Source organism: Coenobita brevimanus, chromosome 37 (genome assembly GCF_032717465.1).
Source record: "Coenobita brevimanus isolate Jiangsu-jjx chromosome 37, ASM3271746v2, whole genome shotgun sequence".
Classification (NCBI taxonomy): domain Eukaryota; kingdom Metazoa; phylum Arthropoda; class Malacostraca; order Decapoda; family Coenobitidae; genus Coenobita; species Coenobita brevimanus.
The window spans coordinates 1,384,904-1,412,198 of record NC_136990.1 but is presented as its reverse complement, the minus strand read 5'-3'; the positions used below and the strand labels follow the sequence as shown (position 1 = coordinate 1,412,198).

At 42.3% G+C, this 27,295-nt stretch overlaps 1 protein-coding gene across 2 annotated transcripts; it reads right to left on the bottom strand.

Annotated features, from left to right (window-relative positions):
* Nucleotides 1-8,561: 8,561 nt before the first annotated feature.
* Nucleotides 8,562-18,353, bottom strand: ND-30 (NADH:ubiquinone oxidoreductase core subunit S3). 2 transcript variants are annotated; one of them, XM_080269751.1, is made up of 8 exons: nucleotides 18,261-18,353; nucleotides 15,440-15,487; nucleotides 14,818-14,909; nucleotides 13,891-14,046; nucleotides 12,199-12,291; nucleotides 10,537-10,689; nucleotides 9,252-9,442; nucleotides 8,562-9,206 (listed from the first exon to the last, which is right to left on the bottom strand). In XM_080269751.1, the coding sequence occupies exons 1-7, from the start codon at nucleotides 18,316-18,318 to the stop codon at nucleotides 9,287-9,289; spliced, it is 756 nt and encodes a 251-aa protein (XP_080125877.1). In that variant the 5' UTR covers nucleotides 18,319-18,353; the 3' UTR covers nucleotides 8,562-9,206; nucleotides 9,252-9,286. The 2 variants fall into 2 exon arrangements, with proteins under 2 accessions (XP_080125877.1, XP_080125876.1); XM_080269750.1 differs by having other exon boundaries at nucleotides 8,562-9,442.
* Between the last annotated feature and the right edge of the window lie 8,942 nt (nucleotides 18,354-27,295).

Here is a 27,295-nt window from a genome sequence, read left to right as displayed (position 1 = left end):
CTACTCACCAATCAATCTCTCTATCTGCCTGTCTGCCTGTCTATCTATCTGTCTGTCTGTCTATCTATCTACCTATCTTTCTGCCTATAGCCACACACCATAATCCTGTAAGGGGTGGCCGATTGTCTTTGAGTTGGTTGTTTTACAAGGAGGGGCACTAACCCTCCTCTCTCTCTCTCTCCCTCCCTCTCTCCCTCCCTCCCTCCCTCCCTTCCTCCCTCCCTCCCTCCCTCCCTCCCTACCCCGCCCCCTCATACACCACCCACAACAGCACCCTCTTCAGATCTAGAATAAAATAAATCTCTCAGAAGTAGGGAATAAGATCACTTCAAATCATATAGTCTTTTAATATAGTGTGTGTTGAGTCCTTGTGATATATGTGATGAATTAGTGTGTAAGTCTGTGTGTTGTGTGAAATAATATTGTAATTTTATTTTTTTATTTTCCTGCATTGGGATTATGTAAGATTGTAATTCCACGTTTTAGCCCAGACACACTTGGAATATGCCACTCCATTCTGAATGAGGAAAATTGTTTACTTCCCAATTTATTTAAAGGAGGAAAATTACTGTATATATCTCCCTATTTTGAATGAGGAAAATTGTATACTACCTGATTTTGAAGAAGGAAAATTACAGTATATATTTCCCTTTTTGGAATGAGGAAAATTATATATATCCCTATTTTGAACGAGGAAAATTATATATATCCCTATTTTGAATGTGGAAAATTATATATATCCCTATTATGAATGAGGAAAAGTATATACCCCTCTATTATTGAAGGGGGAAAATTATATACTGTATCTCCGTATTTTGGAGGAAAATTGTATACCTCCCTATTATGGAGGAGGAAAATTACCGCCTGATTTTGGAGAGAAATTATTGAATATGATTATTTGGATTTACTGATCAAGGGAACACTTCTTAGCCACTTTCTATGTACTTTTAAAATCTTCACAAATTTCTATATATTGCCAAATGTGTTATGACGGCTCTTTTTGATTCTCATTCAACTTGTGATCATATATATACTGTACATAATTTTATTCAGCAGTGCAATTTATATAGTTATATGAGGATAGAGGCTGCCCAGGTCTTGGCCAGTTCAGAGCAGTGATGAGGGACCATATTTGTGAGGGTAGGAGGCTTAGTACTCTTCCTTAACACCTGTATTTCTCTATTTTTTCTTGTCATTTTAGTACACAATTGTCCTCAGGGTAAGTCTATAAAAATTCCAAACCCCTCTTATTAGCAAATGCTGGATCGACCCTTGTTAACTTGTACTGTAATACCATATCTCTTCCTAAACCTCTATATATTTTTTCCTGTCAGTTTTTAATACATGATTCTCGTCAGTGGGAAGATATATTAAAATTTTGGCCCCCTCCCTTTGTAGCAAATGCTGGATCTGCCCCTGATAACTTATACTGTAATAGTTAGTACATACAGCATAATATTCTAATACATGTACGTTATAGATATGAAATGGCTGTTCAGCGGGTCAAATATTGCGGTGACGAGCATTTGTGAGACGTCTAGTGGAGGGATTTTCTGTGTAAGGGAGTGATATCTGGCTCTTGCACTCAGTTACATCCCTCCTCCACATTATCCCAAGCTAATTAACTCTGCTTCATGTACCACAAAGGCAGGACACACTTATTTTTTTCACAGTGTATTTGTCTGTCACTGCACCTTGCCAAATGTGATTTTTTGGGAAGATTCACTCATCTTGAATTATTACAAAAGTATCAAGCGAGCTATACTCCATTTTTTTTTTATTAAGGCAAAGATGCACTTGACAGGTTGGTGATGATTGGCTGAATGCAACATGTCCGAATAACATTTACTATCCCAGATTTCCCCCTCAGATATATATTGTCAATTAATAAATAAAGAGATTATGAAGTAACATTGCATTCAGCCAATCATCACCAACCTGTCAAGTACATCTTCGCCTTCATAAAAAAAAATGAGTATAGTGACTGTTTCCTTCTTATTACATGTATATGAAAGATTAACCTTCATCACAGACACCCTGGTTTTCTAATAACCTTTTTTCTTTCATACGGTAATTGCAGGCTGAAAGAGAAGCAGCTCGTTACTGGGTAGAAGGCAGTGGTTTTTATCCCACATCTCGTGTTTTAGAATTGAGAGATTTATTTAATGTGATACTGTACTCCTAAATATTTCTTTGCCTATGTCATTTTAGTATTTACACAGACTGCATAAATAAGATTCGTATAATTTATAAAGGCTTCCTAATGGTGGCCCTCTACGCTGCTCGATCTCTGGCAGCCTCCCCATTCAATCCCTTACCCCTGAGGTCACACTCTATGGCCTTGTCCCAGGTCTTATATGGTCTGCCTCTTGCAACCCCACCCCTGATGTCCATACACAGATATAAACTAATAAGGAAGAGATACAAGAAAAATACAAGAGATTATTAAGATACAGAAATACAGTGGTAAGGAAGAGATACTAAAATGCCTCCTTCCCTAACAAAATTATGGCCCGGGATGTAATGATCTGCAAAGAATGGCAGGGTCAGATTTAAGTGGATTTTGGACACAGTAACACCCTTCCTTAGCTATGCATATTATACCATTATCTTTCTGCATATAACTGGTGGATAATGTGGAAATTGTACTGATTTTAAAAGGGTATAAATAGCATACAAGAATGTGTTAAGGTGTACTATGCAAAATAAACCACTGAGGAAGAGATGCTACCCTCCCATGCCACCTTAAATATGGCCCATCTCAGTGTAAACAGTAGCTTAGTGAAACCCTCTTCCCCAAATTCCACAGGGATTGAGGTTTTATTCTTTAGGAACTGATGAGGAGCCTACAGGGTTAAGCAGCAACTCTTTCTTGTATATTTTAGCTTTTCCACATTTACTACAACATGTAATACAGCCAAGTACCTGTATTTATTTTAAACTTTTTCTGGAATGCAAAATATTACTCGCATCATGAAGACAAGGGTTGTAGGTCAAATTGCCTTTAAATTCTTAGTATAGCACCACATTCATTGGTATTTTAAATCTTGTTAATAAATATCTTTATTTTATACACCGATTGTACCTTATATCCTTTATCATCCTATAAACCAGGTGGTAACTAAATAACCAAATTTTGGTGCCTGGTGGTTCAGTGAGTAATTACGGCGCTCCAACTGGACTGAACCGGTGAAGGTTTATATCCAAGGGATGGTTGGGGTTTATTGCTCACGTACTGCCACTCAGGGATGAGTGAGGCTGGTCACTCTCATCTTCAATGTCAGGACCAATCTGCCTAGCCCTGGGCTCCTATGCTCCTTGGGGGGTCACACAGGATTGGATGATGGATGGAATGTTTGCTTAGTTGGTCTCAGATGTGTGGGAACTGTGAAACTAAATGATGTAGAAATGAACACCAACTTAGGAAAATGCTTTAATGAAGAAGTATTTTTTCAGAAATGGAATCTAAAGGTGAATGTAGGGAAGAGTAAAGTGATGGTCTTTGAGAGAGGTGAAGTCAGTGAATGTACAGCGAGGTTGGATGGTGAGGAATTGGAAAATGTGAGTATGTTTAAGTACTTGGGTAGTGTGATGAGTAAGGATGGAGGTTTGGAGGGTGAAGTGCTTGAAAGGGTACAGCAGGGAAGAGAGGTTGCTGGTTCCTTGAAAGCAGTGATAAGAAACAGGGAAGTGAGCATGGAAGTGAAAAAGTTACTACATGACAGTATTGTGATACCAACTCTAACGTACAGAAGTGAAGCTTGGACGTTGTTGGAAGGACACAAGTCAAGAGTGAGAGCAGTGGAAATGAGTTATTTAAGAGAAGCATGGAGAGACAGACTGACAAGTAAGGATATAAAGGAGTGTTGTGGTGTGGATGGGATAGGAAGCATTAGGAGGAACACACTGAGGTGGTTTGGCAATGTGGAGAGGATGGAGGGTGAGAGACTGATGAGGAGAGTGTATGTGAGTGAGGTAGAGAGGGGGAGAGGGAAGGGGAGCCCAAGGATGAGATGAAGGGATGGAGTGGAGAAGTATATGAGAGAGGGGGATGTGAGTTGGGAGCAGGGCAGTGAAATGGTGGGGGACAGAGCGACGTGGAGGCGATTTGTTTGTGGCCACCCGTATAGGATTAAGGCATATGGCAATAGATAGATAGGTAGATAGATTATTTTCAGAGTACTTTAAGCAATGTCAAAATTAACACTTATGACAATGCTTGAATGAGGAAGTTTTTTTTCCCAGAGTGGTTAATATTTTCATCAAATCATTCATCATGTCTGTGATTCCTACAGGGGGTTAGAGGGAGCGGGAAGCCATGGATGAGATGGCCTTTACACTCTATCCTAGGGGTATCAATGTCTCAGCTCAATCACTTCTAATTCATACTCTGTGAAGATGGGTTCAGTGTTGCCCAAAACGTTATAAAGACTTCTAGCTCTCACCTGTCGTTCTCCCATCCAACACTTTGCTTGTAACAGATCATCTACAGGAAGATCCATACAGGTCAGTTTCACTATACGAACAAGTTGTGTGTATGGAAAACTAAATAGCTAATGATCAATACCTCGGATGTAGGGATCATGGCAGCCTTACATTCATCATTCATTCATTCATCATCCAATCCTACGTTGCCCCACGAGAAGCGTAGGAGCCCGGGGCTGGGCAAGTTGGTCCTGACATTTAAGATGAAAGTGACCAGCCTCACTCATCCCTGAGTGGCCAATAATAATAATAAATTCACTCGATGTAGTGTTGCTTTGGGTGTCTACCATTTCTGCTCTTCCTTCCTTCCTCTTCTGTCTTTCTTTCCTTCATTCTTTCCTCTTCCTTCTGCCTGTGGGTGACTTTACACTGAGTGACAAGCCAAATGGTTTCCTGTACACCAGGAAACCATTTACTATGCTGGGTGGTAACCATATAACCAAATTATGACACCTGGTGGTTTTAGTGGGTAATTAAGGTGCTCCAATCGGATTGAGCCGGTGAAGGTTTATATCCAAGGGATGGTTGGGGTTTATTGCTCACGTAATGCCACTCAGGGATGAGTGAGGCTGGTCACTCTCATCTTAAATGTCAGGACCAACTTGCCTAGCCCCGGGCTTCTACACTCCTCATGGGGCAACACAGGATTGGTTGAGGGATGGATGGATGAACAACAATAATAATAATAATAATAATAATAATAATAATAATAATTAATGAATAAGTGGTGTTATGTAGGGGACCTTATATATATATATATATATATATATATATATATATATATATATAAAAATGGATGCTATAATAATAAGAATGCATAAGTGAAGAATTGGTAATGATTGATTTTAAAATGAGGGTGACCAAGGATGAAAATATAACCAGAAAAAACTATCAGACTCACAACAAATATTTTTATGACAAATTATGGGAAATAGTTCAAGATACTACACCCTTGTCACTCTAACTTGGCCTAAAACTGCCATCTCTCTCTTGAATGCTGAGCTGTAACAATAGATTAGCAATAGAATATGATGCTAGTCACAAAGAAGTGCTATGGTATGGATGTAGAGCTGTAGCATTGTCTTTTTCTGCCACTATGTGAAATAAGCTGCAAGAGGATGAAAATCTGGGCCAAGTTAAAGTGAAAGGAATATAGTTAATTTCTCTGTGTTCAGGTCAGTCTTAAATGCCAAAAAAAGACTATCTATCTATTGCCAGACGCCATAATCCCGTACGGGGTGACCGTTTGTCTTGAGTTAGTTGTTTTGTCTATCTATCTCTGTCTATCTATCTATCCATCTGTCTGTCTGTCTACCTATCTATTTATCTGTCTATCCCTAGCCAGACGCCATAATCCCGTAAGGGGTGGCTGTTTGTCTTTGAGTTAGTTGTTTTACGGGGAGGGGCACTAACCCTCCACCAACCCACTTGTTGATACGTAGGGAGCACGTATGGTTTGGTTATATGGTTACCACCCAGCGTTGTAAATGGTTTCTTGGCTTACAGGAAACCATTTGGCTTGTCACTCAATGTAAAGCCACCTGTAAAGGAAAGAAAAGCAATAAGAAGTGACAGGAAAGATGGGAGTAATAGGAAAGAGGAGGGCAGGCACAGAAAAATAATGATAAAGGCTAAGGAAGAAGTAGGCAGCACTACATCAAGTGAGTGGATGATGGTCACCACCATCTACCACGAAAGGGTGTAAATTTTTTCCTGTAGCCAACTATATCTGTTCTTATAATTCATCAACTGGTCAACGAATAGATTTTGTAATACCATAGTACATTAAATCTGTAACTTTAATATTCTCTCGTTACAGTATTTTGTCTTGTTTGTGGTAGGTTGTGGCAACCATCATCCACTCACTTGATGTAGTGCTGCCTACTTCCTTAGCTTTAATCATTCTTTTTCTGTGCCTGCCCTCCTCTCTTCCTATTTCTCCCATCTTTCCTGTCACTTCTTATTGCTTTTCTTTCCTTTACAGGTGGCTTTACATTGAGTGACAAGCCAAATGGTTTCCTGTAAGCCAAGAAACCATTTACAACGCTGGGTGGTAAACAATATAACCAAACCATACGTGTTCCCTACACGTCCACAAGTGGGTTGGTGGAGGGTTGGTGCCCCTCCCTGTAAAACAACTAACTCAGTGTCAAATGGCCACCCTTTGAGGGATTATGGGTCTGGCAGTAGATAGATAGATAGTTCAAGTGTCCTCCCATGTACTACAGCCCTCCCATTGCACACCCACTGCAATAAAGCAAAACTATATTGCTTATTAAAAATGTTCCCAATAAAGCCATTTCCTCTCAATACCTTCCTTCTTCTGGTAACCTAAATCCTGTATTCTCTTTGTATTCTTGTTGGCTATGCAAGAACCCTAACACCCTTTCCTAACCAACTTATTTTGCTTAATACACCTTCCGTGTGTTAAATAAATCATTCTAATATCGCCATATTCTGCATGCATAACATACAAGAGGATATTAACAAGCCATATCCCAAAGTAAACCCCTAACATCTTCTCTAAACCAACTTATTTTACTTGATACACCTTCCTGTCCTTCCTAGTGTTAAATAAATCATTCTAATATCACTGCAATACATAATGTGTAAAGGGATATTAACCAGCCATATCCAAAAGTAAATCCCTAACACCTTTTCCTAAACAACTTATTTTGGTTATTACACTTTATTATCCTTCCCTGTTACATAAATCATTCCAATATCGCCATACTCTAGATACATAACATGCAAGAGGATATTAACAAGCCATATCCAAAAGTAAACCCCTAACACCATTTCCTTAACAACTTAATCTGCTTATTACGACTTATTATCCTTCACTGTTATATAAATCATTCCAATATCGCCATACTCTAGACACATAACATGGAAAAGGATATCAACTAGCCATATCCAAAACTAAATCACTAAGGAAGGGGTGTTAGGGAGCTTCCATACCTGACAAGACTACAAGCCCTAGCCCTGGAGTGGAGGAACCGTAGCAACCTTACCTTGTAGTTCAGAAATAAATGATGTAGTGACCGTCTCTCCCCCACATGCTGCTAGACTGGGGTAAAGGAGGCTTGAGAGGTCCAATGTTTGTATGCTGGTACCTTTATCTCTGTGTCTGGGTCCTACCTCACTCTATCGTTGGGTGGGAATAAGGGAGAGGGAGGGGGAGGCCGAGGATGAGATGGAGGGATGGGGTGGAGAGGTATATGAGAGAGGGTGTGTGAGTTGGGAGCAGGGCAGTGAAATGGCGGGGGACAGGGCGACTTGGAGGCGATTCGTTTGTGGCCACCCCAAACGGGATTGAGGCGTCTGGCAACAGATAGATAGACAGATGATCATATTCGAGTTTATAAATATACATGAGTGCGGTGAAGGGAAGAGAGGGAGACTGAGGATGAGATGGAGAGGTATATGAGAGAGGGGAGTGTAGGTTGGGGGTATGGACAGAGTGTGAGGGATGGAGTACAGGTATATGAGAGGGGGTGTAAGTTAGGGAGAGTAAGAGACTAACTAGGAGAGTGTATGTAAATGAGGTGGAGGGGGGAGAAGGAGGGGAAGACTGAGGATGAGATGGAGTGATAGTGTAGAGAAGTCTAAGTTGAAGGGATGGAAAGTGAAAGACTAACTTGTTGAGTGTATGTGAATGAGGTGGAGGGAGAGAGGAGAGGCAGACTGAGGATGATATGGAGGGATAGAGAGGTATATGAGAGAGGGAGGTGTAAGTTGGAGGGATGGAGAGTGAGAAACTAACTAGGAGAGTGTATGTGAGGTGGAAGGGGGAAGGGGAGAGGGAGACGAGGATGAGAGGGGGGGATGGAGTAGAGGTATATGAGAGAGGGGGGTGGAAGGTGTGGGGATGGAGAGTAAGAGACTAACTAGGAGAGTATGTGTATGAGGTTGCAAAGATCATGTTCAGTTTTGCAAATTAAAGTCTGACAAGCATAGTATAAAAAAAAAAAAAAAAATATCGGTAATAATAATAATAATAATAATGATAATACTAATACTAATAATAATAATAATAATAATGTGTGCAATTAAAAAACATAGTATAATCACTCTTTATTTACACATTTATATATAACTTAAATCTTTATAACAATGAACCTGGGATTAGCCTTTGATGTCTCAGAAATAATCCACACTGCTCAATCTCTGGCAGCCTCCCTATTCAGTCCCTTTTCTCTGAGGTTCACTGATCTCGTCCCAGGTCTTTTTTGGTCTGCCTCTCCCAGTCAGAGTATTTAGCATTAACAGTACAGCATATCATTTTAATATTGCCACAGTCTCATTAGTAACAAAAGATACTGAGGCATCGTACTGATTTTAGCCCTGGGTTCATCCAAAACAAGAACCCAGTGGACTGCAGGCTGGATCTCTTCTCCCTGCAGTCCACCATTCTCCTTTTGGGGGATAGGGAGGGAACAGTGGAACACTTGTATTACAGTTCAGTGGAGTCTACTAGTTATATCAGTACCACTACATGAAGCAGGAATAAATCGGCAATGAAAAGGTGTTACACATCTTCTAAGTCACCAGAAATAAACTGCCAAGGAAGAGGCGTTACAAATTTATCGTCACCAGAAATAAATTGCCAAGGAAGAGGCGTTACACATCAATTAAGTCACCAGAAATAAACTGCCAAGGGAAAGGCGTAACATCTATCGTCACCAGAAATAAACTGCCAAGGGAGAGGCGTTACAAATCTACCAAGTCACCAGAAATAAACTGCCAAGGAAGAGGCGTTACACATCTACAGTCACCAAGATTTCCGGCCTATGACTCACTATTTCTCCTCCTTGATGGGCACTTCCTCAGCCGCTGCGTGCTCTCGGAAATTCGGAAACTGTTCCCACGGCGCGGAGAGGTCAAACTTGCGGAACTCCTGGGCCAACTCTATGGGCTCCACCACCACACGCTTCACCTCATCATCGTAGCGGCACTGGAATTGGACGGTAGGAGGGATAAGTGAAGTAGGTGAAGGTGGTGTAGGCTGGAGAAAGGGCAGCTTGATAGTGGGATGGTAAAAAGGTGGGGATGTTTGAGAGTGAGGATGGTGTGAGCTGGAGGGCAGACAGATGGCAGAACAGCGATATGGAGATTTGTCTGTGGCCACCCCCTCCAAGATTAAGGTGTCTGATTACTGATAGATCATTAAACAGAAAATAGATTAAGTTATATAGGTTCTGTATAACTGGAGGGAAAAGTTTGCCTAACAGAGTAAAAGTCCTTCAATCGGGCCAACAATAATCCGAAAATCCCAATACCTTGCACTCCAAATTTGTCAAGGCAGTCAAATGGCCACCCCTTACGGGATTATGGCGTCTGGCAATAGATAGATAGATAGAATTTTTTCAATTTTTCTGGGCTTTTTTCGAGTTTCACTGGGCTTCATCTAAGGATTTATCTGGCTTGGACCCGCCCTTGGACTTCAATGTGCCTGCCTGCAGCTGTTCACCTACACTTCCATGCATTACTGATGAGTATAACAATAACCCATATCATTTTAAGTGTTTATTTCAAGATCATGTACATATTTCTAATGTTTTCAAAGGGCCCTCCCAATAGTCCGAAAAAAACAATGGTCCGAAAGACCCTCGGTCCCCTGCCATTCGGATGACAGGACTTTTACTGTATTTCACATCTAAATCTCACATCATCTGCTGGTTAATACTGCTAAGCTGAAAGAGGCTTGGTATGTTACTGTGGCCACAGATGATTCTATTTGATAAGATGCGTCTGGGAGGAAAGTGACAGACATGCCCTCAGTGTGATGTAGATGCTGTGAAAAAGTTGATTAAATTTTATCCAGAAGAGTTTAAGGCCAAATATTATGGTAGACAAACAGACAGACAGACAGACAGACACACACACACACACACACACACACACACACACACACACACACACACACACACACACACACACACACACTCTCTCTCGGCAAGGAAGAAGGAACCAAAGGCCAGAACCCCACACGACAGTCCCCTTCAAGAAAAAATAAAAACAAAACACCCCCAAACTCAACTGCCTCACCTCAACATATCCAGAAAGGGGGAAGTCCTTTCGGAATGGGTGTCCTTCGAAGCCATAGTCCGTGAGAATCCTACGGAGATCGGGGTGATTGGCAAAGAACACTCCGTACATATCCCACACCTCCCTCTCATACCAGTTGGCAGCCTTGTGGATCTGGGGGGAGAAACGTAAATGATGAGTCAATTTTGTATGCCTTTGTGTGGTATTGTCTTCACTTCCTTGTGGTACTGCTGGTATTAATAGTCCCTACACCCCCCTCTCATACCAGTTAGCAGCCTTGTGTATCTGAGAGGAGAAACGTAAATGATGAGTCAATTTCGTAAGCCTTCATGTGGTATTGATGGTATACAGTATTTAGACCTTCCACACCTCTTTAAGGCTTTGGGTATTACTGGTGTAGCTATATATGTATCTTGACTGTCCACACCTCCCTCTCATACCAGTTAGCAGCCTTTTGAATCTGTGGAGTGGAATGTGAATGTATGGTCAATTTTTTAAGACTTCATGTGGTATTATTTTCACTCCCTTGTGGTATTACCGGTATAAAGAGACTACCCACACCTCCCTCTCCTACCAGTTGGCAGCCTTGTAAATCTGTGTGGAGAAATGTCAATGTATGGTCAATTCTTTAAACCTTCATGTGGTATTATTGGCATATTTAGACTGCTCGTACCTCTTCATGAAATAACTTTAAAAAATTACTAAGTTCTTTCCATAATTCACCTTACGATGATACACTATACTCATTTTACTCTAACCTGGCCTAAAGCTGCCATTCTCCATCTTGAATGCTGAAAATAGATTAACATTAGAATATTGTGCTAATCATGAATAAGTGCTATGGGAAGGATGTAGAGCCGTAGTATTGTCTTTTTCTGCCACTGAGCTACGTGAAATAAGCTGCAAAGAGGCAAAAATCAAGGCACAATTAAAGTCTATCTATTCTATCTATAGCCCGACGCCCTAATCCCGCAAAGGGTGGCTGCAGACAAAACGCCTCCAAGTCACTCTGTCACCCACCATTTGACTCCCCTCCCCCCAACTCACCCCCCCCTCCCTCATATACCTCTCAACTCCATCCCTCCACCTCATCCTCGGTCTACCCCTCCCTCTCCCTCCCTCCACCTCACCTACCTGTACAATTAAAGTAAAACAAGTATATTTATCAGTACCTCTTCTACTTCAATCCTAAATTCTGTCTTTGTTGCACTGACAAAAATCTGGGATGAGGTCATAGAGTGTGATCTCAGGGATAAGGGACTGAATAGGGGCTGCCAGAGATCGAGCAGCATGGAGAGCTGCCATTAGGTGACCAAGGCCGACACAAACAACCATGCAGAAGCCTTTATAAATAATACGATATGACTGACTATATCGGATACGTTTATATGAAGCTACAGAATGTGGTGAATGTTTTGGCGTATCTGATAGAACCACGATTCCGGGGGCTTGAATGATGAGTGAATGGAAGCGTGGCCCATTGGCGTGCGTAAATTTGGGCTGTCTGGACACTGCTACTCCTCACTCTCACTCTGCCCTAAGGTGGGAAAGGAGGTCTGGATGATGATGATGATGATGATGATGATGATACACTCACCACAAATGCTAAATATAATAACATAATACCACCAACTAATATATACATAAAATCATAATACTTACATCATTTATACTATCTACTGGAGTCAATTCATCCGTGTACGTCTTCACACGAATTCTCGAGTTGAAACGCACAGACAGCAAATTGTAGACAACCTGAAAAATACGCATACACTGTATATATTTCCCAATTCTTTTTATTTCCTGATCTCTTGTACACACACACACACACACACACACACACACACACACACACACACACACACACACAATTAAATGATAGACAAAATAAACCACATACAAGGCTCTATCTATCTATCCATTGCCAGACGCCTTAATCCCATAAGGGGTGGCCACAAACATATCGCCTCCATGTCGCCCTGTCCCCCGTCATTTCACTGCCCTGCTCCTAGCTCACACCTCCCTTATATACCTCTCCACTCCATCCATCTCATCCTTGGCCTCCCCTTCCCTCAATAATACTAATTCACAACAGTATTCACTTCACTATATACACTGTAACATTCACAACACAGCAATAGTCAGCCAGAACACAAAATCAAATGCTATGAGACTTGTTGGCATAGGGAATGACCTAAAGCCTTCTCCATCCCCTCATACACAAAATCAGTATGTCTTGTTAGGCACATCAACACCACAATCGTTGGACAGGCTGGTGAAAAGGGGAAAATAAAATCTGGATCAAGTTAGGGTGAACGAACTAGAGAAACATGACTCAAACCTGACCTAGTGTCTTCTCTCTTCCCACCATACCTCACATCAGCAGCTCTTAGCAAGCATATCAACACCACAAAGGTCGGACAATCAGGTGAACTGATAAAAGATCCAAACCAAATTTATGTGAACAGAATAAAGATATGCAAGCCAAACCTATGCTAAAGAGCCTTGTACCCTCCCCCCCCCCCGACCTCAAATTGGTAGGTCCTAGCAGGCACATCAATCTAACAAAGGTCGGAGAGGCTAGTGAACTGGACAAATAATCTGGGCCAAGTTAAGGTGAACATCCATCCATCCATCATCCACTCCTACGTTGCCCCATGAGGAGTGTAGGAGCCCAGGGCTAGGCAAGTTGGTCCTGACATTTAAGATGAGAGTGACCAGCCTCACTCATCCCTAAGTGGCATTACATGAGCAATAAACCCCAACCATCCCTTGGATATAAACCTTCACCGGCTCAATCCGATTGGAGCGCCTTAATTACCCACTAAACCACCAGGCGCCATAACTTGGTTATATGGTTACCACCCAGCGTAGTAAATGGTTTCCTGGTGTACAGGAAACAATTTGACTTGTCACTCAGTGTAGAGTCACGAACAGGCAGACGAAGAGGAAAGAATGAAGGACAGAAAGACAAAAGGGGGAGTGTAAAGTCACCCATAGGCAGAAAGAAGTGGAAAGAATTAAGTAAGGTACAGAAAGACAGAAGAGGAAGGATGGAATGGAGGGAGGAAAGGAAAGGGCAGACACTCGTGTGCAGCACTACATCGAGTGAGTGGATGGGAGGTGCCCCCACCTACCAATAGAAATACACCCCCAACCTGACCTAAACAGGCTTCCCCCCCCCCCAGTACCTCAAATCGGTAGCTCCTGGTAGGCATGTCAACCCCACAAAGGTCGGACAGGCTGGCGAACTGGACAAATCTCTGGACCAAATAAATTAAGGTGAACAGACTAGAGGAATATGACCCAAACCTGACCCACAGCATCACCTCTTCTCTTTCCGTCCCCCCTTACCTCAAATCGGTAGGTCCTGGAAGGCATGTCAACTCCACAAAGGTCACAGAGGCAGGTGAACTGGGCATTGGTGTGGTCTTTGAGGAAGGTGATTATGGGAGTCACACCCTCCGGGGCGATGAGAACCTCTAACTCATTCCCGGCCGTGATCTGAACCTGGGAATATGAGGTAGAGAGGTAGGTATATCATCATCATCATTATTATTATTAGCATCATCCTTGTCACTGTCATCATCATCATCGCTGTCATCACTCTTAACATCATCCTTCTCGTTTCACCATCATCATCATCACTGTCATTGTAATTATCATCATCATCATCATCCTTAACCTCTTCACCATCTTCATCATCATCATCACTGCCATCATCATTACTGGTATTATTTTCATCATCATCACTGTCACCATCATCATTTTCAGTCATCATCATCATCTTTATCTTCATCACCAACTTCACCATCGTCATTATCACTATCATCATCATCATCAACATCACTGTCATTATCATCATCACTGTCACCACCACCACCACCACCACCACCATCATCATCAATATCATCAATAACTCTGTATCCAATTTTTTACTTTTTTTTATAATGTCTGCTTTAAAGGAGTATATTGTAAACTAATTTCCATAGTACAGAATGCAACCTATTCACTGGTTTGCAAATATTAATTACAGTATACAGAGCTTCAAAATAAAATGCTTATAAATTAAAATATTAGAATCAAGAGGGTGTGTAGGTTAGGGTGTGTGTGATTTGGGGGTGCACATGCATAAAAAAGTTCAAACACACACACACACACACACACACACACACACACACACACACACAATCACAGGGGGTGTAGGTTAGGATAGATTTGCTTTTGGGGTGCACATAGAAAGAAAGTCTCTCTCTCTCTCTCTCTCCACACATCACTCACCTTCTGTACATATCTTGGCAAACACTCCGCTACATACTGGCCAAACTCACTCAACGTCTGCCTCTGTACGGTATCCACGGGTCGAATGGTGGCTGAAAATAGTAAACATCAAGTGAGAGACTAACTAGGAGAGTCAGTGGAGCAGGAGACTGAGGATGAGACAGAAGGATAATAAATAAAAGCCCTTCAAAATTATATCTTTTTTACCTCTCAATGAAACTAGATGGAGGTTATGTATCTCTCTCTCTCTCTCTCTCTCTCTGTCTCCCATAATATTTAGAAAGGAATCTCTCTCTTTATAAATGGATACGAACATTACTATAAACAAAAATACTGTACATAATTATCTTCTGAGAGAGAGAGAGTACAGTCCTTTCACCTTAACTTGGCCCAGATTTTTGTCCTTTTGCAGCTTGTTTCACATACCGGGTATCTCAGTGGTAAAATAGACAATATTAGGTTCTACATCCTTTCCACTGCACTTCTTCATGACTAGCACCAAATTCTACTGATATTTAATACAGAAAAATAACACGAGAATTTAATAGGAAAAAAGTAAATCACCAATGAAAAAAATGTTAAGAACAACCTAACTACAGACTGGTACAAAAAAATAACTCACGGTGAAGGTCGGTGCTGCACAGCCTGGCACCCACAACTCTTGGCACAACTGTAGGGAGTAGAGAAATATCCAATTGTCTATCTATCAATTGCCAACTGAATATACAGTAAAATATCATCATAAAGCACAGGATATTAACACTTTCAATCCAATACTGTCTTATCTCACTATACGACTGTTTAGTATGTGATAAATTGCTAGAATGATGATTCAAAAGTCTATCTATCTATCTATCTATTGCCAGACACCTCAATCCCGTTTGGGGTGGCCACAAACAAATCGCCTCCAAGTCGCCCTGTCCCCTGCCATTTTTTGGAATATGTAAAGAACTTGGATGCAATTTTGCTTGAATGATGTTTCGACGACTGCATCCAATACAGTCTGCTTTTTGTTCCAGTTTGTGCATGAAAGGCCACTCAAACACCAATGCTATCACCAAACAACAGTGCAAGTACTTAATAAATAGTGCTGTGTGCAATATTAGGTGAAATTATTTGACTTTTCTGTGTGATGTTCTGAAACTTGTGACATGGAAAGAGTGTCTGGCAAGCATACTACTCCAGATGGAAGTGTGGTGCAAGTGAGGGGTGCTGAGGCAAGCCTAAAAGGGTAGGGTTTCTTAGACTTTAGGTATCACAGTCAAGACCACTCTCTCAAACCCCGATGAACACTTGTTACATCGACCTTGTCATGTGATAAATCGCGATGCAATAGGCTTTCACTTGACCCAGCTCTATCGTATAGTGAGACCAGAGCATAATGCATTTTCCACCCTATCTATTGCCAGACGCCTTAATCCAGTAAGGGCTGGCCACAAACACATCGCCCCCATGTCACCCTGTTCCCTGCCATTTTATTGCCCTCCCCCCAGCTCACACCCCCCTCTCATATACCGGTACCTCTCCATCCCTCCATCTCATCCTTGGCCTCCCCCTCCCTTTTTCCACCTTATTCCTGCTAATTAAAGAAAATTTTGGTATATCAATGTCTTCACTCCTAACACATACAGTACTTTTTCCTCCTTATTCTTGCTACCTACTGGCCATATCATTCATTTTACTGGAGATCTTTTGCTGTGAAGGAAACACTGAAAGCTTTGGTCTGTATTCCCCAATGGTAAAGAGAACCCCTAGCACCTCTTCCTTAGTGATTTGCTTAGGAAATGTTAGGTAATTTTGCTTATGATAATTTGCTGACAAATGAGGACGTGAAGGAGCGTTGTGGTGTGGATGTGGATGTGACAGGAAGCATTAGGAGAAATGCACTGAGGTGGTTTGGCCATGTGGAGATGATGGAGAGTGAAAGACTGACAATGAGAGTGTATGGAATAAGGTGGAGTGGGGGGAGAGGGAGGGGAAGGCCAAGAATGAGATGAAGGGATGGAGTGGAGAGGTAGCCTATATGAGAGAGGGGGGTGTGAATTTGGAGCAGGACAGTGAAATGGCGAGGGCCAGGGTGACGTGGAGGCAATTTGTTTGTGGCCACCCCATATAAGAGACTGAGGCATCTGGGAATAGATAGATAGATAGACTGATTGATTAAATTTGTTTATGTCAGGTAAGGTTATGTTTAGTTGGGATGGAAATGACTGGTGACTGCTTGACCTTGGGGATAAATGCACCGTACCTGAAAATCCAATATGGTGAGTGGTTATCAGCTGTTGTTTGCATGTGAAATTAATATGGGTTTATCTATCTACCTATCTCTTGCCAGACACCTTAATTCCGTACAGGGTGGCCACAAACAAATCGCCTCCACGTCCCCGTCATTTCACTGCCCTGCTCCCAACTCACATCCCCCTCTCTCATATACCTCTCCACTCCATCCCTCCATCTCATCCTCAGCCTCCCTCTCCCTCTCGCCCCCTCCACGTCACTCACATACACTCTCCTCGCCAGTCTTCCACCCTCCACCCACGGCCAAACCACCCCAGTGCGCCCCCACCACACCCACATCACAACGCTCCCCCACATCCTTTATTATTATCAAAATTTTGGTAAATTTGCATTTTGAGACAGTAAAGGTTATTCTGATTTTATTTCTAACCTAATCTAACCTTATCCTACTAAGTCAATCTAATTAAACAAACCTAACCAATTAAACCTAACTACCCTAACAGATAACCCAACTAAACTATCCTAACTTGCCTAAGTGAAGGGTGTGACTGGCTGAAACTGCAATAATTCCAAAATATACACATTACTACCCACTTATTATCTATTCACTTTGAGCAACAGGCTACAGTTTCTTGATAATTAAGTACAACGCTAAATTATATACCTGGAGAAATACTGTAATGGGATAAAAATATATGCAGGGTATTTCAACATGGAAAAAAGATTCTGTTGGTGTTTGACAGTAATGTTACACCTTTTGTTGATAACCATTCTTTATTAACTTTAGTCTCTTTATTATATTATTATCTTTTAAGTACATAGTCTCTTTATTATATTATTATTTTTTAAGTACATTCATGTCCATTTACAATCAACTTCGGGGCCCGACAGACCTAGCAGTGAAGTGGGCAATGAAGGCTTTATTCCACCCCTCCATATCCAGGTTAAACTGAATAAATCCCTAGAATATTAAAGTAATAGATGTACTCGGGTTGAAGGGGTTTGCTTAATTTTAATAATTAATCCCAATGAATATTTTATTACGAAAATGCCAAGCCAGCGACTAGGCCAGGCAAGCTAGCAGTCGACGCAACATACAACTCTGCTTTACTTGTGTTCCTTCCCAGTCCTGGCAAGGGTTCGAAGCCCTGAAACACCCTAGATAATGAAGGTTCGACTGACGTTTCACCCAGTTCGAAACTTACATGATTTGGAGGCCTGTTTGGCAAGAGAAAATAGTCCCCGGTAGGTTGAAGCCGCCATGTTTACCTCCACAGCTGACTCAGAGTTGCCATTTGCCAAGCTCCATTTCGCTAATATAGCAGACTTTGCTAGACTGCTTCTTAGGTAAATAGAAATTGGAAGAAACAAATGCTAAAATCTCAAGAATATCTCTATAGCTTTGTAGAAACACCAATTATTATGTTAAATTTCTTGCTGCTAGACATGTAGAGGCGTTTATAGATCTCCCAAAAATCTAGCACAAGCGCTAAATTGGCAATACTGATACTGACTACAGCTGATAAAACTCGCCAATTTTTTTTTATTATTATTATATTACCTTAGCTAATGTCCTGGACGTAATTTATATTTTATTCTCACCTCCACCAGCAATTTTAAAGAACACCCTTGTAGTAACAGTAGTCAATAATGAAGTCTTTCCATAACCCAATGATGCCGCCAAATTGAAATCGATAATACAGCAGCGGAGGGTGCTGAAAGGAATGTGGATTAGAAATAGTGTCAAAAACGATATTATGATGCTTGATATAAAAGGCAAGTGAGCAGAGATAGTAGAGATAAACAATAAAAAGCAACATGAATTAACTAGAATCCAAAACAGGCTGCTGTAGATGGCAAAAAAAATTATTACAAAGAAAAATCGAGAATAATAGAATACACAAAAACTATACTGTTATTACTACTATTATTTCTCTAACTTGGCTTAAATCTACTTCTCTTAATCTTAAATACTAAGTTGTGGCAAAAGATTAACACTAGAATGTGAAGCAAGTCACGAAGAAGTGCTATGGAAAGGATGTAGAGCCACGGTATTGTCTTTGTCTGTGAACTACGCGAAATAATATGAAAAGGGACGAAAATCAGAGCCAAATAAAGTAAAAAAAAAATGTATAGCAAGTTTAGCTTATCTAGCGACAAATGAAAGTAGGAAAAAATTTACTGGGAAATCATCTTAGAAGGAATGTGGTTGGCGAGAATAGAGAACGAGAGATTGACTAGGAGAGTGGATGTGAGTGAGGTGGTGGTGGGAAGGGGAGACCGAGGATGAGGTAGAGTGATGGTGTGAAGTGGTATGTTAGAGAGGGTGGTGTAAGTTGGAGATAGGGCACCCTGATGGCAGAGAACAAGGTGACATGGAGGCGATTTATTTGTGGCCACCCCTTCAGGGATTAAAACGTCTTCTTATTGATAGTCTGACTGAAAGAGGAGGAGGAGAAGAAGAAGAAGGAGGAGGAGGAGGAGGAGGAGGAGGAGGAGAAATCATCATCATCATCGCTGGACAAAAGCTAAGTGACAAACAAAGACTGAAACAAGGAAACTGCCGCGCAAAATATAAGTGCGTGTGTGTGGGGGGGTGAATGGACGGATGGATGACTCAATTGATGAATGGATGGATGGATGAACGGGTGAGTGGATGGATGGATGGATGAATGAACGGGTGAGTGGATGGATGGATGGATGAATGAACGGGTGAGTGGATGGATGGATGGATGAATGAACGGGTGAGTGGATGGATGGATGGATGAATGAACGGGTGAGTGGATGGATGGATGGATAGATGAATGGGTGGATGGATGGATGGATGGATGAATGGATGGATGAATGGGTGGATGGATGGATGAATGAATGGGTGGATGAATGGATGGATGAACGGGTGAGTGGATGGACGGATGGATGGATGAATGAATGTATGAATGGATGGATGGATGAATGAATGAAAGGACGGATGAATGGGTGGATGAATGAACGGGTGAGTGGATAGATGGATGAACTACTGTAATAGCAAACGAAAAAACTAGATGGCAATATCACTCAAGAACTCTCCTCTTCAGTCGTCTTTCAAACTCTCTAGGTCCTAGTCTTTCTCATGATGTCCACGTATTTAGAACAGAACGAATTTTATATCTAGCTTTCTTCCTTGTTCAGAGTTCTTTAGAGAGAACAGGGGTAAAGACTCTAATCTCTCTCTCTCTCTCTCTCTCTCTTTCTCTCCCCCAAAAGTCGCAGACGAAAAGAAGTTAAGTACACGTTCTCAGCTCAGTAGAGGGTGCGTGTTTACCATTCACCTCGGCATTTTCAAAACAAAAGACCTGTTTACCTCGCACCAATTTGGAGGGGAGGAGGAAAAGCGAGGAAAACCATTGACTATTGTTACGTAATGAAGGTGAGAGCCGAACAGGGGAAGATGCTTGTCATTTTGGTCTATCTCTACAGCCTTGTACAGCACTAATTCTGTTTTGCATCCCGAGTGGCCATTGAAGGAAGGAATGAGAGGCATAAACAAGCGATTTCTCATGCATAGATCCGTGGTGATTATGTAACTCTCTCTCTCTCTCTCTCTCTCTCTCTCTCACACACACACACACACACACACACCAAAGGGTAACGCAATTAGTCGCCGTCCACACATCCCTTAAACACATACGCCTTCTCATCTCCATATGCGTAGCGTCTTGATGCGTAGGGCCTTGTGTGGGGGCGTATCTGGACCCCCCCAAAAAAAAAAAAAAAAATACTGAGACAAGGGGGGATCTGGACCGAAATGAAAAAAGAAACAAAGGCTGATCTGGACCAAAAATAAAAGACAAGGGGGGATCTGGACCGAAAAAAAAAATACTGTTTGAGACAAGGGGGGATCTGGACCGAAATAAAAAAGAAACAAAGGCTGATCTGGACCGAAATAAAGAAAATAATATAAGAGACAAGGAGGCATATAAACTAGACATGCCAGTAAGTTTCATATAAGTCAAACAGGAGAGTGAGAGACTGACGAGGAGTGTATGTGAGTGAGGTGGAGGGGGAGAGAGGGAGGGGAAGGCCAAGAATGAGATGGAGGGATGGAGTGGAGAGAGATATGAGAGAGGGTGTGTGTGAATTGGGAGCAGGGCAGTGAAATGGTGGGGGACAGGGCGACGTGGAGGCGATTTGTTTGTGGCCACCCCGTATGGGATTAAGGCGTCTGGCAATAGATAGATAGATACTGTAAGGAATGGATGGGGAATTTCTAGAAGAGCTGTCCTTTGCATCTATCAACATATGAGGAAGAAGATTAGGTTCCTAGCACATTTTCCTTAGCGATTTACTCTGGACATGACTGGCTAATATCCTTCTGTATGTTTTGTACGTAGAGTATGGCGATATTGGAAGGATTTATGTAACAGAGAATAGGACAGTAAGGTGTAGTAAAACAAATCGCTTGGGGAAAGGTGTTAGGGAGCTTCCATGACCGACGAGAGTGCCTGCCCTAGAGTTATCCCTACCATGAGACTCTCCATGCCATCTATCGGTTGTGAAAGAAGTAAGAATAAAATACTAGAGTTCCCCCTAGCATGAGAGTGCTTTCCTGCCATCTAGCGGTTGTAAAAGTAGTTGGGAGGAATTTCAAAGTTTCTGGCCTGGGTAAGTGTGGATTCTCTGCTTTTTTTTTCAGTCAGTGCCCGCCGGACGATGGAAGGGGGAGGCTGTGTCGGCTCCTTCTCTTGCTGTGAGTACTAGATTTTGCTGTTTTTTGCGGGAGTTTGCTGTTTTTTGAGGGATTTTTGCTGTTCTTAGACTGCTAGAAAGTGTCATAGGCTAAAGAGATTCTAGAGACAGATACTAGAAATGACGATCAAGGGCGGTGATGGTCTGTGTTCTAATTCTCTTGCTGTTCGTGTCTGATTTTACTGTTTGGGGGCAATGAAGGTGTTGAATTAGGACGTAAGGATATGTTACTGATTGCCAGAATGTGTCATAGGCCAAAATGATTCTATATATGAGAGTAACAAGTCGCTTTGATACTATCCTTCCCCCTCCCTCTCTCCCTCCCCTCCCCCTTCGCATTCCTTGCCCCTTCCTCTCCTCTCCTCTCCCACCTCTCCTCTCACTGCTTCCTCTCCTCTTCCACCTCTCCTCTCACTGCTTCCTCTCCTCTTCCACCTCTCCTCTCACTGCTTCCTTCCCTCTCCCACCTCTCCTCTCACTGCTTCCTCTCCTCCCCCACCTCTACTCTCACTGCTTCCTCTCTCTCTCTCTCTCTCTCTCTCTCTCTCTCTCTCTCGCTAATGAATGAGGGGTAGTGCTGATGACATGTAGGTTAATTTCCTTGCTCTAAATACTGGATTATGCTATTTTGGGGAGACTAGGATACAAGGGGTGGCCACAAACAAATCGCCTCCATGTCGCCCTGTCCCCTTTCCTTTCCACTGCCCTGCTCCCAGCTCACACCCCCTTCATATACCTCTCCACTCCATCCCTCCATCTCATCCTTGGCCTTCCCCTCCCTCTCCCCCCCTCCAGGAAGTTCCATAGGCCAAAAAAGTTCTAAAATATGAGGTTAATAGGCGAAAGTTTTATGGTTTTGAGCGGCTATGTGTTGGTTTATTTTCGTGTTTTTTGTTGACTGACACACACACACACACACACACACACACACACACACACACACACACACACACACACACACACACACACACGCGACAGATATCACAGCGTCACGAAATTAACAATGAAACACGAACTAGGTGCTCAGTAAAACACACACACACACACACACACACACACACACACACACACACACACACACGATCCCTAACACATTGCCTAGGTCTACGGTGGTTAGAATTTGGGGCTGGGAAGGAGACAAACCTTAGATCGAGTCCCAGGCAGTGTTAGAATGCCACGTAAACCCAGATCTATTTGGAAAAGCTCACAGATCCCTTTCGAAACTGCTTTGACAAAACTATCTATCCATTGCCAGACGCCTTAATCCCGTAAGGGGTGGCCACAAACAAATCGCCTCCATGTCGCCCTGTCCCCCGCCACATCACTGCCCTGCTCCCAGCTCACACCCCCCTCTCTCCTATACCCCTCCACTCCATCCCTCCATGATCTTGCCTTGCTCCCAGCTCACACACACCCTCTCTCAAATACCTCTCCACTCCATCCCTCCATGATCTTGCCTTGCTCCCAGCTCACACACACCCTCTCTCATATACCTCTCCACTCCATCCCTCCATGATCTTGCCTTGCTCTCAGCTCACACACACCCTCTCTCAAATACCTCTCCACTCCATCCCTCCATCTCATCCTTGCCCTGTTCCCAGCTCACACACACCCTCTCTCAAATACCTCTCCACTCCATCCCTCCATGATCTTGTCCTGCTCCCAGCTCACACACACCCTCTCTCAAATACCTCTCCACTCCATCCCTCCATGATCTTGCCTTGCTCCCAGCTCACACCCCCCTCTCTCAAATACCTCTCCACTCCATCCCTCCATCTCATCCTTGCCCTGCTCCCAGCTCACACACACCCTCTCAAATACCTCTCCACTCCATCCCTCCATCTCATCCTTGCCCTGCTCCCAGCTCACACACACCCTCTCTCAAATACCTCTCCACGCCATCCCTCCATCTCATCCTTGACAAAACATATAGTTACACACATAAACACAACCATCAATAGAAATGCACTCAAAAACCAGGAACGAATCAATGAACAGACACGATAAACACAAAACGACCAAGATCAATATACTCAAGAGAACAGTGGCAAAATATTAAATAAATCTGTAAATACCTATACATAAAAACGAAATTAAGAAGAGGTTAACAACATACATACTCGGGGAAAAAAATTAGCAAATCTGTGAATACCAATATACACACTGGGGAAGAGAAATACACAAGGAATCTTCAAATCTATGACTGTTTCCTCATTTAAAAATATATATGGAGTTAAATACGTACACCAAGCTACAGAAACTACGTACACAAAGCTACAGAAAATACGTACACAAAGCTACAGAAAATACGTACACAAAGCTACAGAAAATACGTACACAAAGCTACAGAAAATACGTACACAAAGCTACAGAAAATACGTACACAAAGCTACAGAAAATACGTACACAAAGCTACAGAAAATACGTACACAAAGCTAAAACACACACACACACACACACACACACACACACACACACACACACACACACATCCCATCTCAACCCCCTACTTCCCTCATTCACCCCCTTTACCCTCTCGAAACCACATTCTCCCCCACCCTCGCCCTCCCTATCTATAACCTGTCGGGAAGAAACGAGCCTGTTGATGCGTGGAGGGTCACAAGGAGGTTACAGGTTAATTAATAAGAGTAAATTTAAATACACCTGTCCTTGAAAAGAGAGAAAAATAAAAATAAATAAAGAAAATGACAAAAAGGACATTTCCACTAGTTGAAGGGGTTAGTGAATGTCAGATCTAATCCATGAAGGTTCAAAAGCCTCCCTGATGCTTAAGGAAATCGTCTGGGAATAGTAATAAAGATTTTTTTTGTTCTTCGGGGCCTTTCTATTGTGTGTAAATAATAAAGGAGAAAGGAGGAGGAAAGGAAGACGTAGAGAAAAGTAAAGGAGGAAAGGAGTAGAGAAAAATAGGAGGAGAAAAGGATGAAGTAAAGGAGGAGAAAAGGAAGAAGTAGAGAAAAGTAAAGGAGAAAGGGAGGAAGTAGAGAAAAGTAAAGGAGAAAGGGAGGAAGTAGAGAAAAGTAAAGGAGAAAGGGAGGAAGTAGAGAAAAGTAAAGGAGAAAGGGAGGAAGGAGAGAAAAGTAAAGGAGAAAGGGAGGAAGTAGAGAAAAGTAAAGGAGAAAGGGAGGAAGGAGAGAAAAGTAAAGGAGAAAGGGAGGAAGGAGAGAAAAGTAAAGGAGAGAGGGAGGAAGGAGAGAAAAGTAGAGGAGAAAGGGAGGAAGTAGAGAAAAGTAAAGGAGGAGAAAAGGAAGAAGTAGAGATAAGGAAGAAAAAAAGGTGAGAAAGACTTACCGGTAGGTAAAGAGTAAGGTAATAAAAGTGAAGAGGGAAGTAGTGCGTAATCGGGCTGAATGGACAACAATAGCGTAATCAGTGTTAGAGGCTTGGGAGAGAGAGAGAGAGAGAGAGGGATGGCGTCTGGAATCTGTCACGTGATCACAAATCCTTACGTATGCATGAATAGATAGGTGTTTTAAGCCATATAAGACAGACAGATAGATAGATAGATAGATAGGTTGAGAGAGAGAGACGAGGGGGTAACTTTCGCCTTCCACTCGACACGGACCTGCTTTAACAAAATCTCATACTTACATCCCAGCGTAGACTGCATAAGATGCCTCGCTGTCCCTCCATCATCTCGGCACCTCCAGCGACGCACACAGACGCAGACTGACGCAAATAGTAGCCGCAGGACCGTAAAATAGGCGACAAAAATCAAGAACGCAGAAAGACGTACTCTCACTAGACAGGAATACATAACTCTGTCGACCTCCCTACTTGTTACCCCACGTCCACACATAAGTTGACAGATCGTAATTTTGGCGCGGGAGACGTGACATATCAGGCATTTATATCGAACGAACTAAATCATTTCTGTGGCATTTAAATCATATAGAACTTCAAAGTGTGTATGGTCGGTAATCTGTTTAGATAATGAGCAATTGTGGATATCGTATTTATGGAGAGAAATCAATGTGAGGAAAAATTTGGCAGGCGACATATGACGGTATGCTGGTGACGCAGAGACCACCACGCCGACTTCAAAATCTCTACATGACAAAATTCAGCTACATTATATAATTTTCTCGCATATTCCGCCTTGATATTTACGTGTGTGTTATTTATAGCTAATTTCGAGACTTTCCCATGAATTTTTCCTACGTTAGAGGCGAAAACAAATTGTTGTATCTTGAGCGAGATCGACCAGTTTTCAAATCTCACCATAACTTTGTCGCAACGCCTCCGTATGTGGCACAAAACACCGTAATATTTTCTTGTAATCTAATATCGAAGTCTTTCAGCGCCTTTCAATGGAGTTTTTCTTTCGTCTATTGACCCTAAATATATCGAGGCTTCTAGATGTTTATTATAGGGAAAATAAGGATGAATTATGGGGTGTTTTGAGCAATGGGGTTCTGGGGGAGGGTGGATGTGTGTTTCTGAGGTGGATTATGGAAAGATTTGAGTGCGTCCGTGTGCGTGTATTCGTGTGCATGTTCGTGTGCGTGTATCCGTGTGTGTCCATGCGCGTGTGTGTGTGTGTGTGCTTGTGCGTCTATCCTGATTAGTGTTTGGTAAGCGAGCCCAGTTTTTGAGGAAGAGCAGATGTCAGTTTTTGAAAAGGAATACAGAAAATTTTGCGTATATGATGTTCGTGGCCGTGGAGTGGACTGGGGTGAAATACATTAAGCCTTAAGTAGACGCAGTTAAGGAGGAAGGGAGAATTAAGTGCTTTAGGGAGGCTGTGGAGATAGGTATGGTGTTGAGGGGGTTCGTGGGAGTTGTGGGAGGTTATGGGGGTGTATGTGAGGTTGGAGGTTTTATCATTTGTCTGTTTCATTTTGAGAGAGAGAGAGAGAGAGAGACACACACACACACACACACACACACACACACACACACACACACAGAAATACTATACTCTTTTCACTCTAACTTGGTCTAGAACTGCCATCTTTCCATCTTGAATGCTGCTGTAGCAATAGATCACTAGAACTATGCTAATCACGAAGAAATGCGATGGAAAAGATGCGGAATCGTAACATAATCTTATTCTGAACTTGAGCTACGCGAAATAAGCCTCAGAACGACGAAAAATCTGGGCCAAGTTAAGGTGAAAGGAGTATAGTATATCGTTAGTGACCTTCTGAGCCCACGGACCTCATATTCACTCTCCTCTTCTCTCCTGACGATTTTATTCAGTATGTCGATAGTAACAGGATATGCAAGAGGAATTTAACCCTCTGAGCCCACGTACCTCATATTCACTCTCCTCCTCTCTCCTGACGATTTTATTCAGAGATAGGGAAGCGGAGGGTCGGAGGGATAAGGTGTACTGTTAATAAATCCCTTGAACACGAGGGGATTTTCCTACACGGACCTCATTATCACTCTCCTTCTCTCTCCTGACGATTTAATTCTGAGATAGGGAAGGGGAGGGATTAGGTGTACTGTTAATAAATCCCTTGAATGTGAGGGTGAGAGACTGACGAGG